We start from the raw sequence: 19,514 nt of genomic DNA, 5'->3' as shown, positions 1-19,514 counted from the left end.
TCATTCAGATTTTGTCTCCCAAACTTCTCTATTGTTTGTTCATAACTAACCAATCAGATATACGTACTGATTTTATTTCGTTATTGTTTTATTGAGAAGTGTCAACCGCGAATTGAAACTTCAAAGTCCATACACACTTATCAATCACAATGTTGATGTAAAAATGATAACACAAACAAATTCGACGAAAAATCACTTTGAGGTATGACTTAATGACCTTTAGTTTATTTTTCTTATGAAGAGAAAAATTTGGAGTACACGTTCTTTTTATAAGAACATCCAAAATATTTGAAGCCTTCGAAAGTTCTTAACTTTTTGAGTTTTAAGACTTAAAATGTTCTTAACATGTTCTTAATTTTGCCATTTTTTGAGCATTTTTGTCCATTTCCCTAAGATGGGTGTTTTAAAGCACTACTTCTGCTTCTTCTCAAACACTACAAAAAGAAGCATGAAAACGACGTTTCAGCAAAATCTGTCTCAAAAAAAGGCGCAATATCCCATCGTCGCTCATTAATTAGAGATTTCTTTTTTGTCATCCATCATATGCGCACGTCTTTGCTAGGATTAAGAATTCGTAGAACACGTTCATTATGGGCTTACCCCAAACAAGAGTTTTGGTTTTCTCGTATGTACGCAGATCAGATTTTTAATCATTTTTAGCGTAACGATATTCGAATGTCGTGAAAGATATTTTTGTCGTTAGTAACACTTTTTCGGCCAAGATTGGAAAAATGTGACACGCAGTTACGCAGAACAATACCTATCAAAAAAGAGTAACAATTGCTATGGTGGCAACAAGAAACTCCCTTAGGACTGTCGCAAAACATTCACCGAGGGAAAATCAACGGCAGTACAAATAATAAAGGAATTTTGTTAAGAACTAACGAGACTCTCCCCAAGGTTTATCAAATTTCCTCAAACAAGAAGAGATACTGCTACAGCGATAGAGGAATTTAAGAAACCGAACCCCCCCCAGGTAGTTGGCGCTTTGAATGGAACTCATATCCAAATACCTGCTCCGAGTCTTGAATCGAAAGCCGACTATAACAGTCGGAACAGTAATACAAAGTATCAGTACAAGGGTTAGTTTGGGCAAATTTAATGTTTTTAGATGTTGCATCGGGATTTCCAGGTAGTTGTCATGACGCTAGAAATCTTCGAAACTCCTCACTCTTTAATAATATAGATTTACAAATTCGCAGGCCACCGTGCGGACACATGAGCCTCTATGAATCGCTCATACATTTTGGGTTAATTATTACATTGTTATAATATAGACAGGTATGCAACAATAGTGACACTTTCAATCATATTCAAACTTTTTATCTTTCCAGGCTACACTAAGGGTCTCTTTAAATTCTTCCACTGAGGATGAGTTGACTACTTTTGTTGAAGTAGTTAAATTATTCCACTGCTTAATTTTAAAAGAGCCGAAAATCAAGAAATTTTGACGAAACCTGTTGATGTAATCGATGATTCAGAAATAAGATCCCGGAGATGGTGCCTATGTCTATATGTTCATGTTATCCCTTAATATCATGGCTAATCACATCACACCACACAAATGCAGACCAGGGCTAGAAAGGGATCAACATGTTTTTAACCAAAAATTATCGAGTGGTCGAGTTCATTTCGAGAGAGCATTTGGCATCCTGAATCTTACTCAAACGACTTGATAATAGGATTGAAAATTTCGCTGCTGTGACAGTCGCCTGGGTCACTCTACACAATTTTTGTCAAAAGAACAATGAAACTTATACAGATGAGGATGGTGTTCAGGGGCAGCCAACGGCTAGAAATTACAAAATATCTGTTCTGAAAGGTAAATTTCCTGGAAAATGTATCTGTTCTTTTCCTGCCAGACTCCTGGATAAAGTTATCTGTTCTTTAAAAAATTCAAGCTCTTGGAAATTTAGATCTATTGTTTAAATCATGACTTCTGGAAAAATCCATCTGTTCTTATGTAATTTAGTTGAACGCCGCGATGTTCCTGGAAAAATAGCACCTGTTCTTTGTTTAAACTTAGTCCTGGATTCTCTAGGCAGGGGAAATCTGAGGCCTGCTAGAAAAGTAAATGATTTTTTTTTTCTATTTAATTGCTCCTGGATTTTCCGAACAGATATTTCATACTCCTTCCAAGATTTTTTGAAGTGCTTGAACAGTAGCTGCCTCCTGGATTTTACTCCAAAATTTCCTCTCCAAAAAAAAAGAACAGATATTTCAAAAAATTCCGCCGCTTGCTGCTCCTGGGTGTTCTCGAAAATATTCCGAGACAAAAGAGAAAGTCAAGACAGAGATTTTCAATTATCGAGCCCCCCCCCCAGCGGACCCTCAATTTACGCAATCACGCAATTTTGTTTCGAAATTCACGCTTTCACGCAAAAAGTACATTTTCACGTTCACGCAATTTTTCTTAATTCACTCATTCAAGCATTTCTTTTTTCAATTTTCACGCATTCACGCAACCGAAAATGCGCATTCACGCAATCACGCAAACCGCTGGGGGGGGGCCCATTATCAAAACAAACTTCTCTTACTTTCGAAACTTTCTTGACTTTTCACTCTTTTTTGTTGCTTTGGTTACTCTTAGAGAGTCTTTGTGAGGGTAGAAGAGGGTAAAAAAACTCAACCCTTAAGGCACACAAGTACCCAGGTGCCCATTTTTCAGATTTTTGCCAAACACAATTTACAGAAGCAGCCGCCGACCTAAAATTTGCAAATATCTGTTCTGATTTGCCAGCTGGAAGCATTTCCCCGAAATTAAGAACAGTTCCTCGTTTTCCAGGGGAGAAATTTTTAATTTAGAACAGTTAATATTTTTCCAGCTAGGAGGTAAAAAAACTTTCGGAACAGGTACGAAATTGCCAGGCGATTGATTTTACGCGAGTTAACTGTTCTTATCTACCAGGGCTGACAAAATCCTATAAGAACAGATCGCTAAATTCCAGCTCGACATTCAAGGACTTTTAAGAACAGAAGCTTGATACCTTGATTTCCAGCTAACAGTTTAACTTTAAATATCTGTGCGAACAGATCGACAATTTCCAGATGCTTTGCTAGAACAGATGGAAAATTTTCAGCTGCCACTCCAGGCAACCACATTCAGAAGGAAAAGAACAGATCTCAAAGACTTTTTGACTTTTTTTGAAATTCCCTCAGAACAGATAGGAAATTCTTAGACACCTTATTTTTTGGATATCAAACTATTTTTTCATAAGATTAAGAACAGATCGTATTTTTCCAGCTGGTCTCAATCTTCAGTAGAACAGATCATATTTTCCAGCTGGTCCCAATCCTCAGTAGAACAGACCACTTTTTTCCAGCACACTTTTTTCTTTAGTTCGCTAAGAACAGACCACCATATCCAGCTGGAACGTGCCTTCAGAACAGATATTTTGAAGTCTCCCTTCGGTGGGTTCGGTGGATGCTTTCGAATTTAAAAATATGAATGAGAATTTATTTCCCGCTGCGCTTAAAACTAATATCGGACGTAAATGGAAGCAGTTATATACAAAGATGGCCCCTTTTGGCGGGAGAAAAAACGTGGATTTGGCAGCAGCGAAGTTCTAAGTTCTGGGGGAGCGATTGCTGTCAACAGTAAAGGAATCCGACAAAAACACAAGTCATTTCACAACGAAAGTGTAAGCTTTTCCTTATTATTTTGCCTTATTAAAATGCAGATTTTTAGAAGTGATTTTTCAATTTTTCATAGCTATCTCAATAACATGAAAAGTTCTAAAAGGATTTATAAAATAATCCTATCCTGCATATCAATGCCCAAACACAGCTACAAGGAGAAAACAAAACCCCCATTGTAAGTTTGTTTACATATGTATGACTCGATCAGTCCACCACATTGTGTCATATAAACAAAACTCAATATCCTTACAAAAGTTTGATTTCCCAAACATTTGTCTTATGCGCTCATTTCCACAATAATTTATGTAATTGCAGTTTCAGTCAGTCTGTCAGTCAGTGCAAATACCTCGATGTACTTGCACTAACTGTCTGTCGGCATTTAAAGTGAAACAAGATGGCGGAGAAGTAGTGATTGGAGGTTTTTGTAATTAGACAGCATGACAAAGGTTTGTTATATTTTAGCATAACAAAGACAAACTCAGGAGGTAAGGTAAATTGCGTTTTGACTGCTTTTAACTGTTTTTCTAATAAAGAATATCTTCAAACTTGACTTCACTGCAGTCAGGCTCATCATATTCCAAGATCAGAAATTAGACGAGACTAAAAAACGGTTAATGTGCCGTGAAGTCAGGTAACTTGTATCAGTGGAAGCTAACATGCATAGCCCTCAAATGACTGACCAATCACAAAGCAGCAAAGTTTCAAAACAAATGAACTATGCAGCTTTGATTGCAGCTCTACTCTACCTTTTTTGTTTTGATTTAACTTTGTATTTTAAGGACCAGACCGGTCATTCATTTGAGGGCTATGCATGTTAGCCTCCACTGATGCAAGTTACCCGACTTCACTGTAAGTAATATCAAATATGAATTCATCATTTCTTTATCTTTACTTTTCACGAATGAAAAATTGACTTAACATACTTTAGGCGTACAAACTTTCGCAAAGTTGAAAAATCGCGAAAATTGCGACACTTTTGCGAATCGTTTGATAAAAATGATAATTTTCGAATAAAAATTGGCATAAAAGTGAAAAATATTCCTTAAATCCGCTAAAGACGGTTTCTCTTTGGCTTTAAAAAGGCATTAAAGGGTGAGCCAGTTTGCCAATTTGAAGAGAGTCACACTCTGTTGACTTCAAAACCCCGAAGGAGCTGCAATCCCACACAAAATATTTAAGACAAAGAAGATTTCCCTGTGAAATTTTAAACACCACAAATGATTTTTAAGCGTGTTAAACTAGAGTTGGAAAGTAGAGTTTTAACTCTGAGTTTTAACATGAGACTTAAGACTAATCACCTTAGGATCTCAAGATTTAAAAGCTCAAAATTGTTTCGATCAGGCTTGCAATAAAGCCTAGAAGCCACCGAACCCCTCAACAATGAAAATATTCAATGGAAGAAAGTGGAATTGCTAATAGCAATTCTCGCCCAAACTTTAAATTCTGAAAAGCGTTAAAATACACTAAAGTCTCAATATATTTCAAGCGAGATTGTAGATCAGAAACTCCTGGATGAGAGATATAGCCACTTATTTCAAAACCTAAGACCATATTTTGAAACATATGCTACTTAAAAAGAAAGAAAGGGCTAGCTTCAATCAGTCATTTTCAAAGAGGCATAAATCTTCAGGCTTCACTTATTCTTGCTTCAGAAAGGTTAAGTATTCATCTCTAGTGCCTTCAGGGCTTTAAACCTAATGAGTCACTCAGATCACTGCTGCTGATTGTTTCAAAATTTTCTCCTGATTCAAGTTTGGATTTTGATTTTAAATACTGTAATTTTTTGGGAAAAAGTTGGCAATTATTACCGTAACTAAGTTGGTCTAAAATCGACACCTCTCATCCAGCTCTGACACCCTTCTTTAGAGGGTATAATAGGAAGATATGGATCACTGATGGAAACTACATTTCTTTGCTAAGCTGGGCTTTTATTAGATTTGCCCCAAAGAATTAAAAAAAAGGGTCGTACCTTAAGGGAAGAAATTTTATTGGGAATTTAATTTGGCGAATAGCTGAAAAAGTATTTTCATGGGAATTTAATTTGGCGGATCAAGGAAAAAGGTAATTTTGGCAAGAATTTAATTTGGCGGATGACAGATTTTTAAATCCAAAATTAGGGTGATAAGGGAGATTTTAGATATATTATTAATAATGATCGTTTGCATCAAATATGTGGTACGTCAGATTTAAATTTATTTATAAAGTTGCAACAGCGCAACCATGCATTACACGTGGTTAGAATGTCCTTGGAGAGAAATGTTAAGTGTTTAACTTTTAACGATGATAAAAATGTTAGAAGAGGTAGACCAGCAAAGTCACTTCTCAATCAGGTGACTGATAATGAAAATGTTTCAATAGACCAATTGTGTAATATTTCCCTAGGCAAGAAACTTGGTAGATCGACTTAAAACCAATTCACTGAACTTGGTTCTAGGTCCAATCTTTTATCTAGAAATAGATTTTGATTGTAAAATTTTACATAATCTCAGTGACAGGGTAACCTTATAGCGGGTCAATTAAAAGTTAAAAAATTTAATTTTTATTGTTATAGATTTTGCTATGTAGTGGCTGTAGCCCAAGCTAAAAAGTACAATGGATAGGCTGTTTGACATTTTCAGACTTAACAACCAAATGATTTTATGCTTATTTTTAGGCTCAGCCTGTGGAGGATTTGTTTAATAAACACAATAAACGCATTGAAATTGATTTACTATCAGGTTATCGTGCTAAAGTGAAATTTAAAGTTCATTTTATTCAACCTATTCATACTAGGCCTTTCTGTACCTTCCTGTATCATCCTTTAACTTTTGATCTAATTTGTTTTTTTTGAATGTAATTTGCCACATTTGATCCTTGTCATATAAGGACAGATTAACAAAAAATTGCTAAGTGAGCAAAAACAAAAGGAATGCTTTCTTTTCTGAATATCCATTGTAAACCAACTATGACCTTTAAAAAAAGTTTTTTGGATTTAAAAGACTTATTTTATCATAAATATTTGATCAGTTACAGTTTGAACAATATGTAAAGGTTTGCTCAAAATGTGAAAATCTCAAAGCATGTAAAATATGATTTTATTTTGAAACTAAATAATAATAAGGAATATACAAAAGACTTCATATTCAAGGGTTTATTATTTCTGGACTCTCCCCTAGTAGCAAAGGGTCAAAAATACACTGATATAATATAGATATAAATGGATATTTTTAAGTTAAATGTGAAATAATTTTTTACAAAAGCTACAAATTTTACATAATACTTCTTTTCATAAAGATTTCGTATACAAAATTCTCAGATGGTATAAAATTTATAAGATCTGTACCATTCTTCTCTCTATCTCTTCCTGTTTGTATTTTATTTTTATTTTTTTATATTGTTGTGTGTCCTTATGTATAATTATACCGGGTGACCCACGAAAAAGTTCAGACGTTTCCCGACATCTTGAGGCCGAACAAATGTCCCAAAGTGCTTGGAGTTTTGATATTTAGAAAGTAGATATCCTAACTTAAAATTTGAGCTATCACTTTTTAAATTTGACCAACTTGTGCTCTACTTATGAGCTTTTAAAGTCAAAATTCACTTTTCGGAAAGTGTAAAAACACGTAAAAAAGAGGTATTAAATTTATGCAATCAATTAGAAAATCACTTACAAATTGACTTATTTAACGAGTTTTATTACATTAATAATTAATAAAAACACCTTTAAAAGTAATTTTTGTTTAAAACAAGACTAGTTTTTATAAAAATTGGCGCTTTTGTAGATTTTTCAGATTTTTTTCAAAAACTGTATATCAAAAACGTCTAAAAATACCAAATTTGATACCCCTTTTTTACGTGTTTTTTACACTTTCCGAAAAGTGAATTTTGACTTTAAAAGCTCATAAGTAGAGAACAAATTGGTCAAATTTAAGAAGTGATAGCTCAAATTTTAAGTTAGGATATCTACTTTCTAAATATCTAAACTCCAAGCACTTTAGGACATTTGTTTGGCCTCAAGACGTCGAGAAACGTCTGAACTTTTTCGTGGGTCACCCGGTATAAAAGATGTTATAAAAGCCATTTCCGAATCGAATACTTTCCGAATCTGAATACCTTCTTTCTAAACATCTGAAGATGGTTTTACCGAAAAGCTTTTGCTGAAAATAAAATAAAACTTTTTGTCTTTTCTTATTACTTTATGGAATGGCTAATTTAAACTTAACTTTCTGGAAACTTCGAAAGTATTTGGTCCAAAAGCACTAGCTTGAAGTTTTAGATCCAATGTGATACTCATCCAGTTTGGCTTGATTAATCGATTTCTTCTAATATTTGTATTTCAGTTACTTCTGGGAGGTCTCTATTGACTAGAGATTGTTGCCAGCCTTCTTGATAATTTGGTGGGATTACATTTGTAGCCATAGAATTGTCTGGACCTTTGATGAGTTTATATCTGGGTGGATCATAAGCCTTCAGCTCACCTATATACAAAAGAACTTCTTCACACTTCACATTAAATCATCAAATTATTTTTTAAATCTCTTCTGATCTACAGAAAGGTGGGATTGTTTTTTAGCTGTTAAAGTCAAAGGAGCTGTCGAGGAAAATGTACTATTTGAAAAAAATCAACTTTTTAACTAAAAATCCATTTTTCACATTCATTTTTTTCATAGACCCAATTTATATAAGGGTTAGAAAAAATTTATTAGGAAATACAATTTGAAGAGGTACCTGCTGTTTCTGGTTTGTAAGGCTCAGGTTTTGGAATTAAGAATGATGAAGTGACAACAGTGATTGACACTACTGTACGTGATTCCACAGTCCCCATCTGGCTTGATTGTGTGAATACTGTAATCTCCTAAAAAATAAAAAGTACGAAAGTAATATTACACACTTGTTATAACAATCCTGATACCATGAGAAAATTGGCTTAGGGATGACCAAAGGGAACCGTGGCAAATGTCTGTTTTAGTCAAGCGCCCATTCAAAGGCTAGAAATATGACGTAATCTGGAATTGGTAAAGATAAACACAATCTCCTTTTATTTTTCATTTGACACAAGGTTTGGTAAAGGTTCACTGGGAATCAATATAAGCATACCCCCAAGTTTCATTTAAAAAATTTTGAGATTATCTTTTTGCTGAGGAAAATGTATGTAAAATCTTAGTGTCACCCTAGTGTTCCCTTTTAAAGCCTGATTATTTCTATTTCTATTCTTTAATTGACATAAACTTATAACAAAAAGTTATTCTCGCCAATGTAACATAAATAATAAAATGAAAACACAGTCTTTTTTAGCCTTCATAATATAATTGTGTCCTTTCTGTGACAGTGTATATAATACAAATTAACACTAAATTTATCATTTTTTTCCTGAAGTGATTTTCCAGTAACTTTAATAGAAATTTAATAGAATTAATAACACAATATATCACATAAATAATTAAATTTTGATTTACATGGGGAAAAAAACAAAGTTTACATCTTCACTTTAGTAGACCTTCATTTTAACTATTTTAGTCTTTTCAACTCCATGAATAATTAACCAAATACTCCATTCGTAGTATTCATGATTCTTTAGATTTCTTGAAGAGCAAATTCATTTAACTTTAACAATGTCTTTATCGAATTGCACGTAAAAAAGCGAAAAAAACATGTGGAGGTGGTTTGTTAAGGTGAAGTTTTATATTTGAGGTTTTGGTATTATAAAAAGATTTAAGAAATATATCTGCCAAAAATTATATCATTTGTCAAATGACTTTTACACGCTTTATTTATAAGATGTTTTTCCATCATAGATATTCTTAACATTTTTGAGGAAATTATCCTAAGTTATTCTTAACAGTATTCTTAGGTTACTAGTAGGATCCGAATTCAACCTAAATGTAACGTGTAATATACGGCAATCCCCCCCCCCCAATTTCTAGATAAAAGAAATGTTCAGTTGCCAAATTTCACGATGGTGATATTCATAGCATATTCTTAATTCTTCTCATGAATATTCTTATAGTGTACATTCTTATAAAAAAGAGCGTGTTGCAAAAGTATATGATTCAAAAGTAAACCATGTTTAAATATAGGTTTTTAAAAATATTGTATTATTGTATAAGGACGAGGTACCTTTCTTTCCTTGTATGTATTTTTCTCATGAAAGTAATTTATACCACATAAATAATCATCATAGATTACCTCTACGTTAAATTTGATTACTGTCATACCAGACCATGGTTTATATCATGTTTGCAAGTTATCAGACATGGTAATATCAGTTATTTGTGTAAAGGCTGTTTATCTTTGGGGGAATACCCTATAAGTATTCTTCTATTAGCTAGCACTGAATTGATTAAAATTCCAATAAGTCCTATTGAAGGGCATGTATGATTTAGATTTGCACGTTATACATCTAAACACCATAATTTGTCCAGAATAATTTTTTGCTTTCTCATTCTCCATTAAAAAGTCTAAGTAAAAATTTCTGTAATTAACTACTTTTTCTATTGTTCTTTAATCGCCATAGTAACCAGCTCGTTATAAGCAGTTGTGACTTCCTTTTAGCTTTCATAGCGAACAAGAATGTTATTTGTCTAGAAAGAGAAGAAAAGGAGTGAGGTATTTAGTCATGTTTTTGTGTTGAGAGTTTGTTTTTATTTTCATGTAAAATTTTATGAAGATTTTTTTTCATGCAGTATTTCTTAAAATGGGTTATTAATGACAGGAATTAGACTGTTGGAATGTTCCTTTGAAAATATGCGTCCTAGCACGTCTTGGCTTGATCCTCCTATGTCACATCAGGAAAATATATTTTTGGGTAGCTATCCTTGGTTCATTTGATTCACATCTAATCTTTCTAGCAATGGTTTACGAAATCAGACATAAAGGGGAAAATCGTTTTCACAGTTCATTCTCTCAACTGTTTTGTTGCACAAGCATTACATGTTTTTTCTTTATAAGAACATCCAAAATTTTTGAAGCCTTCGACTTTTCTTAACTTTTTGAGATTTAAGCCTAAAAATATTCTTAACTTGTTCTTAACATTTTGGGCATCAAAGCATTATGTTCTTATATAGTTTGTTTTTATAAAAAAACGTGTATCTCAAATCACGTTATGTGCTTGATACCTCCTCACTCGTGCTCACTCGCAAGTTTGATTGGTGACCATTTTGTTTTCGAATTATTTTGATGGAGATAGGGATTACTTTTTTAGTGGAGCTTAATCGTGTTGCATATCATTTCAAAGTTCATTGAGATTCTTATTGGCTCCTTATCTCTCAAATTGAAACTAAATTTGAGATATGTTTTAGTTTTCTACATCGAGAATTGAACACACAAGGAAAATCAAGAAAACAGAAGAGAAGAATTAATAAAGTAATATTTTAAACTGAAAATTTTCATTTATCTTCATTCTTAACTTAAACCTTGGTCAGACATATCTAGTTTGATTAACAGGGTTTGATTTTCATAATGATATTGCTTCAAAGCTAAAAAAAAGTCTGATAAAATCTTAATTTCTTTAATATAGTAACGATCTTAGGGGAAAATTCGAAAGTTTTCAGAGATAAATTTTAAGCTGGGTAAATTAATATTTTTTACATCATTTAATTTCCAGTTTCTCCTCCGTTGAACAAGAAAGCAGATAGATTTGTATTTGTTCAATTTCATGGGTGTGCCTGATCGAAATGATTATAAATATAGTACTTCTACTTAACACAGTAGATATTTAAAGATTCAAAACAGAGATTAATGGAAGATTTAAGGAAGTGTAGGTTATTCTATCAGGGAAATACGTAAAGTTTAACCTATTGATATCTTCATTTAAGTCATTCTACAAATCTGTTCCTGTCCTTTTTCCTAATGATTTTCTGTCTTGTTGAAAAAAAAAAGTATTCGAGAGTTGACAACCTCTATACAATTTTAGAAGTTAAATGCCTCAAAGGACTTTTTTTGAATATTAAAAGAAGGGATCATTGAGGGACTTTCTTTGAAGTTTGAAAACCCATCACGGGTAAAAATGTACATGAATCTTTGTATGTTTCATAGCGTTCAAATGTTGCAGCAACTTTAACGCTATGGTAAGATTCGATTTTAGTTGGCACCACAATCCAAATGACTTTTGCTAATGGAAATGAGTCTTTCTTGTTTTCAAAGAGTTTCTCTTCATATGCGTAAGTTTGTTGGAAACTGTGCTTCCTAACGACTATTTTCCTATTTAAATATATTGATGTTTCCTTGCTTATATGTCAGCAGTATGAGACTGCTTTGTCATTGATATGTTTTTATTTCGATTTTTCGTTCGTATAAGTGATAGCTTGTTATCAGCCTACTAAATTACTTTGATCGAAGTTAGGACCTAATCACTTTCACAATAATTACAATTCGATTAAATTACTGTCATAGGTTAGCGATCGCATTGAACGATAGTCTAATGACGGCAAAATCAAATTCGAAGCTGGAGATCTTTCAGCCTAACTAGGTGGAGATTTTTGTGTTCTCTCGTTTTTATTACATGGATCGTGGATATTTTTTACCCTTTTTTAATTTCTTTGTTTACTGGTTGGGAGGAGGTTCTATATCTCCAAAATTGACGTCACGCAACGAATTTGATGACGATTGAGCATCTTTATTTTGATGTGACGTCACAAATTGAAAATTCACATATTTTAAAAAGAATTTTTAGATTCTGGGGGCCACTAGAATTTTGCGACGTCACTTTAAATATACTTCTAATCTTGGTTTGTGTGAAAAGCCATTTGGAAGATTTTTTTGCGATGCCGAAGATGTATTACAAACATTTAGATTGAATATTTTCATACATCACTAATTCTGAGGAAGACTTCAAATTTGACCAGCATTCTGGGGGCCAATTACTGTACTTAGAAACCAGATATATGAGATTATGAGTTGGAATTACAGTAGACTCCCGGTTATTCGAACCTGGACTTATTTAAAAAATTCGGTTATTCGAAGTGATATGGTGTTCCCCTTGGATCTACTTACCCAACTTAGGCAAAAACACTCTCGGCTATTCTAACATCAGCTATTTGAACTTTCAGTTATTCAAAGAGATTTCTCCACTTGGGGCCAATTTTAGGCTAAATCACCCTCAGCTATTGGATTTCTTTTTATTGTGAGAAAATTGATTTTCTGTGATAAAAATATTTTTTTCTTCAAAAAATCAGGCTTCAATATTCATGGCTATTTAATTTACACTCTTCGAGCAATTATTTCAAAAATTCAATATTCTCCTTTCTTTGGTCCAGAGAACCACAATGCCTCAATTACTTCAGAAAAGTCCATCCCATTAGGCTTAAGTTGAAAATTTTGCGTGAAACTGATTTTTCAGTTATTCGAAGTAAATTCTTATCCCCCTTGGAGCTTCGAATAACCGGGAGTCTACTGTGTGCTTGAAAACAAGTAAGACTTTAGCGATGAACGGAAAATTAACCATTTGCCTCGATTTTCTTGCATACATAACTAATTCCGCAAAGGTTATAAATGTGCCCTAAAATAGTTCCTTCTCTCTAGTCAGTTTTGATCGGTTATTTTGTTACTGTACGAATCCTTACATAAGTATTTATAATATAAAAAAACATGTTATTTTCAAAGTGTGGGAAGATTTCTCAAAAGTGTATACCCAGGGGGGGCACTAACCTTGACGGCCGACGGGGACATGCCGCTAGAGCTTAAAAGTGGACCCTGTCAAATATGAATATTTGGTGAATTTGGGACCCTGTCAGAATGAAAAATCGAAAATTTTTCCCATTTTCACCCTGAAATGCAGCCAAAATGACTAAAAGTAGACGAAAAATTGAAAATTGTAATACCACCCTGAAAATTGTAAAAAATTACTGAAAGTCGACCCTGTCAGATACACATCTTGAAAATTTGGGACCCTGTCAGATATCTTCAGGGCCAAAAAAAGGGACCCTAACCAGTGGCACGTCCTCGTACCCAGTTTTGCCTAAGTGCCTCCCCCCGGAGTGTATATCAATGCTGATGTAAACGAAATTTCCATTATTACAGAGCTTCCTTTCGTGGGTTAAAAGGAATCTTTTACCCTTTGACGTTTTTCCCTTTCCGCGATTCCCTTTCCTGATATCCCTTAAAATTTAGTTTTTTAACTTAAAAAGACTTTAAATTATGAAATTTCACAGTTTTCATGAAAAACTAAACAGTATTTATTGCTTTGCTCGTACTATTTTTGTCGTCTGTATTTTTGTTTTTGTCTGTGTCTTTGGACCATATTTATTCTTGAATTATTCAGAGGCATATTTTTTTTTATCTCTCTACGAGCGATCTGATTGGTTGCGATTAGAAAAGTTTTGTTAAAAGTTTTTCAAATCAATTCGAGGGGCTTTTATAACTCTTATGAAATTAGATTTTTAACAATACTGAAATTAGAATTTGCGACGCTTAGCAGTAATTTGTAGGTCCAAAAAAGACACTCTTAATGGTGGTATGGGGTTTGATTTTGAGCTAAAATGTGTCAGAGTCTAATTGTTTTTGAAAATAGGGTGACCATAGACTGAATAAGCTCTTTTTGGTCCAAAAGTATTGGGTTGCTACTTTTGATCGATTGGAGAATCAATGGTTGGGTTTATGTAAAGGTGCTTTACGTGTAATTTAAGCAAAAGAGACGGCGTTCTACCATTATTGTTAACGTTATTGCGAGGTTGAATACATTGAAGTGGACGGACTAATTTGGTCATTGGATGATTTATTGAATAATTCTAAAAAGGCTCAACAGTTTTAAGCCCAAAAAAAAATTAGAGGAAAAATTGGGCAATGAAGATACTTTTCACTTTGGCACCTTTTAAACTCCATAAAACGCCATTTAATTGAATAAAAACAGGATTTTGACCTTTAAAAATATTGGCCTCGTTTTAAAACATGATAGACCATAATTTCAATTTAGACATGAATATTTTTCCAAAATGCTAGTACCATCAATTTGGAACGCCCGGGAACGTTGATTATGTTTAATAATGGCAAAAGTATCTCGGTGTTCAAAATTTGATAACGAGCCCTGTACTTTCATCCACCCCAAGAGCAAGTGTATTTTCACACCCCTGTCTCGTAGCCCGGTAGAATTCGTACCACAGCTGAGATGCCAATGTTAACACTTCTTTATCCACATGCTTTCGACCTGCAAGGGAAACATCGTTATTTCTATTTTTGATTGATTGATTGACAGATATATCTTTCTCGTGTTTATTTTTCTTGTGGTATGAAGTGACAATAAGATGTTATTACTTTATTCAAGAGTTATCAAACCAATATTTTGTAACTGTGCTTTCACAGAAAAAATGACAAGGACAAGGCCAACAACATGTTCGGTTCTGAAATGATAGCTACAATTATGGTCAAAAGATATTGAGATTTTAGTGTATTTTAACGTTTTTCAGAATTTAGAGTTCAAGCGAGAATTATTTTAATACTTCCACTTTCTTTCATTGGATATTTCGATTTTAGAGGGGTTCAATGGCTTTAAGGCTATATTCCAAGCGTTATTTGAGCAAATTTGAGCTTTTAAATCCTAACCTCCTAAGTCGTAAGTCTCCTGTTAAAACTCAGAGTTAAAACTTCACTTTCCAACTGTAGTTTAACGCGCTTAAAAATCATTTGTGGTGTTTAAAATTTCGCAGGGAAATACCCTTTGTATCAAGAATATTTTGTCTATGATAGCTAGGCTGGATAGTTTAATCATTATTGGAACCTTGAACTTTCTTCTCACAAGTTTGATCTTACTAACCACTCCTGTCTTAGTTACTTATTAGAATAATGGTGGGGACAAGGAGAGAATGAGCTGAATATACTACAGTTGAATTTTTTTGATTCGAAGCTGGAACGGGAATTCTAGTTGTAGAGGCGCTACAGAGGGATCCTGATTCTGACTATATGCAGTATTGTTAGGGTTTTACCCTGGTTTTACCCTGGTTGATTGAGAAAGTTCGAAAGAGTTTAATAATATGATGTTCGAATAAGCAAAAGTTTAGTCAAAAGTTTACTTAAACCACCCCAGAGGGGGTAAAAGATTCTGCATATAATTTAATTTTTGTTTATGGAAATAAAGGCTAAAGCAGTTACTTCTAACCATGGTGATAGTGAGAGATCTTTAGATAGTGTATATTTTCAGAATGGTTGGTTTTCCGTTCGAAATTTTGATGCTTTTCAAATTACAGATTTGATATTGATGTTGAAGTAGAAACTTATCAGTCGAGACCCAAAAGACAAAGAAATGGCTTAAGATATCTTTCTTTACAATCTTATCGTATACTTTTCGCCATGCTGTTAATTGATTTTTGATGTTTTCATGTATGATATAAAAATAAGACGGGAATTATTTTGTGTCGATACTTTCATACTTGCTGTACACGTCGTCTGACGGTTGAGTACGTTGTATTTACAATGGTTCTTTATATAATATTCTTAATATTTGTTTCTATCGAAACCTTAGGATCCGTGACATCAATACGATACTTATCATTAGTTCGAATATAGATAGTACTCTTAAGCTGTTGGCTTGTTAAATCGAACTCGAACGGGGAATCTAATTACGAAGATATTTGAATTAGCCCTTTTCAGGCTTGAAGGGGACTGAGAATTAGTTCAAATTATAGAAAGATTCGAATAATAGAAGTTTGAATTGACGAGAGTCCACAATTGTAGTTATCTTGATCGGGGGAATCGAAGTTTTAGTTAACTTAAAAGTTGAATTATATGATAATTTCAATTCTACGATCGAATTGGAATGCTTTTATTTCGTTGACATTAAATACCTTATCGGGGAAAACTTCGTCGGGGAAAAGTGACGAAATTTTGGCCAAGTGACGAATATTTTTCCCCGACGAAAATTTTCCCCGGCCTTAATGCGTTTACCAACTACCAGCAAGTGACGAATATTTTTCCCCGACGAAAATTTTCTCCGACGAAGTTTTCCCCGATAAGGTAAACCAAAAAGGACGGTCAACATCAAGTTCGGTAGAAATCGTGAGATTAATACCCCTTTCATACTATGTTAATACCTTTCTCCTAATATATTTCACTCATTTTTGAGGTAGCAAGTTGATGATTATCATTCGTCTTGAAAAAATATTATCACAGTGCTTTAAAATATATAGATGGCCATTGGATACGGTTTTTTGTTTTGAATCTTATGATAGGGGAAGTGTTGCGTAGGACGATATTGATTTACCTCATTGCTTATTGGAGTTATTTTACGAAATTATCGGTGTGCAGTTTTTTTATGGAATGTTTTTTTTTGCATTTCCACTGATGGGCTACTTTAGTGTACGTTACGAACCCTGGGGGAGGTACTTGAACAAAGAAAGGTGCTGTGTATGTGCGCTCAAAAACTAAACTCAAAAATTTGAGAACATCCGAAGGCTTCAAAAAATTTGGATGTTCTTATAAAAAAACGTGCAATGTCGTCTTCAGCGAAATTCCGCTTTAATTCCAGACTGGGCTTACGTTGAGTTCGATTACAAAGAACGAATTTCTGACATCGGGAAGACTTATCATAGACTGTCGTATACATGTTTTTATTTTATAAGAACATCCAAAAATTTTGAAGAATTTTTCTCGTCCATTTTCTTATAAGAAATTGGCTATTTTAGAGTCTGTATAACCTTTAAATGTTCTTACCTTATTCTTAAAAATTAATTTGGCCATCGAAGCCTTGTGTTCTTATATAGTCTGTTCTTATAAAAAATATTATACTGTATCTCCCTTTTGCATGACTTTTAAACGATTGACACTTCAAGAGATTTTGTAATTTGATGACAGTGTCTACACACGACCTTTTTCGATCAGAATAAAAAAAGAGATAACATTTTATGTGTATCTCAAATAATATGTGATTATCAATGTATCAAAATTCTGTTTGAAAGTTTTTTTTGTATCTTGATTGTTAATGTATGATTTTTTTGTTGTTACTGGATTGATTCTTGAATAATCGGAACACTTTGAGGCTTTGGGCAACCTAGGCATAGAGGCAGGTAGCAGGATAGGAAACTTTCGACCTTTTCATAATTTTATCACTTCATATACTCTGATAATAAACTCTTGGCTGATCTTTATGACTAATGCAGGGGGTACTAACATTGTCGATGACTATTGTATGCCGCTGAGGCGCGAAAATAGACCTTACGTATATCCCGACAGGCCTGTAGCAACCGGGGGCCACAGGGGCATTGCCCCCCCCCCCCAAAAAAAATAAAAAATTCCAAAAGTCGATAGCTTTGAAAAATCTTGTATTAATGGCTTTATTTTGAACATGATCCTTTAATTAGATGCGTTTTCCAGCAATCTAGACACCTTAAATTGCGAATTTTTTTCCCTTGGTTTATATTTCTCACTTTGCCCCTCAAAATGAAAATGCTTCCTACGGGCCTGCCCGATACCTTTTCTTTTTTCTCAGTACCCCGAGCCACCGGGTCTCTTTGGAGAAACCCGTCCTATTTTTAGGAGTCTTCTTGAAAGTGTTCGAATTGGTTTGTTTTCCTTCATTTCTACCGCCGTGTTTGTGTTCGCTTCCTTTTAAACTTGAAAAAGACTTAGAGCAAATAGTGCTATTTGGTAATAATCATTGGTTTGATAAGAACGGCAAATAGCGACCATTTTGTTAACAGAGTAAAAGATTTAGCTTTTTTCATTATTGTACGAAACACTGTGCTTTTGGTTAGATTATAAGAGTCGTCAGAGAGAATAATTTCAGGTCAAATTTTAATCTATATTTTAATCACTTCCTTTGGAATATGTTGCTTAGTCACTGAAAGCTTAAAGAAAGGAGCATGATTCTGGATAGTAGCATGCTTCTAGATAGTAACTTTCCCTTTCGATTCATATATCTTAGCACTAAAAAGTCTGCTTGAATTTTCCTCTTTAGAATAATAATATATATACAATCTCCGTGTACTCTTGTCAAGACTAGTTCAAGTTTAATCGGATGTTAAGTACTTGAGTGATTGATACTTTCTTTAATCGGAATTTTTCGATGTTAAGTGAGTTTTGTATAAATGTCTCTTCACAAATCTGGAATGTGGCAGCTGTGAATAAGCTACATCCTAAAGTGCTACTTTCGTTCTCAATAAACTTTCATTCTGGATGCAACGCAGGTAGCAGAAAAATGAAGGCGATTAGGCCAGTAGGGAATTCGCAGTTTGGCTGTTTGGTTTGGTATAGTTTTTTTAATATTTACACTAGGGCAAGCTTGGGTTTCGTTGAGGTCTTGCTTAAGCACGCTTGAGTTCATAGCTTTTTCTAAACTCTTATGAAAGAGGAACTCTGTATCAGAGTATACTTCAAACTTACCGTTCGCTATAGCACATCTTCCTTCTATCAGGAAAAGGCTTTTCAGGCCTGTTCATAGATCTATAAATATGTCATGCTTAGGCAGAAAAGTGTGCTGGGGTTAGGTAGGAAATCCTACCTAGGTCACGTGACATAAAATAGAATCTCAGCGCTTGACCAATAAGGAGCTTCGCAGGTTTTCGAAAACAAGAGCAGCAATATTTTTTGCGATATTCAATCTTTTTTGCTTGGATGAGCTTAAAGCACGACATCTAGCCCTTCGGGCTTTACAGAAATCTGTGGTCTGATCTTCTAGTTGATAGTTGGCCCTAATTTAACGCCGACTCCATTTACGCCAATTAGGGCCGTAAATAACGCCAAAATTTGTTAGAATGGCTATTTATACTTCAATTTACATTAAAATATCATTTTCAGCAGTAAACTGTTGAAAATTCCATTGAAAATCACTGATTTTTACGAAGTTTTAGATATGGAGTAAAACAATGGATAATTTTTTATCTTCGAATCATACCTAAAATCCTTTAAATAGAGAAAAATGGTCAGAAATTAACGCCACTTTTAAGTAAAATTTGCAAAATTTTGGCCCTTTT

At 33.8% G+C, this 19,514-nt stretch overlaps 1 protein-coding gene across 1 annotated transcript; it reads right to left on the bottom strand.

Annotated features, from left to right (window-relative positions):
* Nucleotides 1-7,323: 7,323 nt before the first annotated feature.
* On the bottom strand, nucleotides 7,324-9,255 carry LOC136805030 (uncharacterized). The gene is made up of 3 exons (XM_067061563.1): nucleotides 9,116-9,255; nucleotides 8,347-8,473; nucleotides 7,324-8,096 (listed from the first exon to the last, which is right to left on the bottom strand). The coding sequence occupies exons 1-3, from the start codon at nucleotides 9,119-9,121 to the stop codon at nucleotides 7,927-7,929; spliced, it is 303 nt and encodes a 100-aa protein (XP_066917664.1). The 5' UTR covers nucleotides 9,122-9,255; the 3' UTR covers nucleotides 7,324-7,926.
* Nucleotides 9,256-19,514: the final 10,259 nt, after the last annotated feature.

This window comes from Clytia hemisphaerica, unplaced genomic scaffold (genome assembly GCF_902728285.1).
Source record: "Clytia hemisphaerica strain Z4C2 unplaced genomic scaffold, Clytia hemisphaerica genome assembly, whole genome shotgun sequence".
NCBI classification, from domain to species: domain Eukaryota; kingdom Metazoa; phylum Cnidaria; class Hydrozoa; order Leptothecata; family Clytiidae; genus Clytia; species Clytia hemisphaerica.
The sequence above is the reverse complement of the archived record's forward strand: the minus strand, read 5'-3'. Positions and strand labels throughout refer to the sequence as shown.

Bases quoted from the DNA above. Each gene is read 5' to 3' on its own strand.
- LOC136805030 (XM_067061563.1), bottom strand. The intron at 8,097-8,346 runs GTACCTCTTCAA...TTTTGTATATAG, and splicing joins TTACAAACCAGAAACAGCAG to GTGAGCTGAAGGCTTATGAT.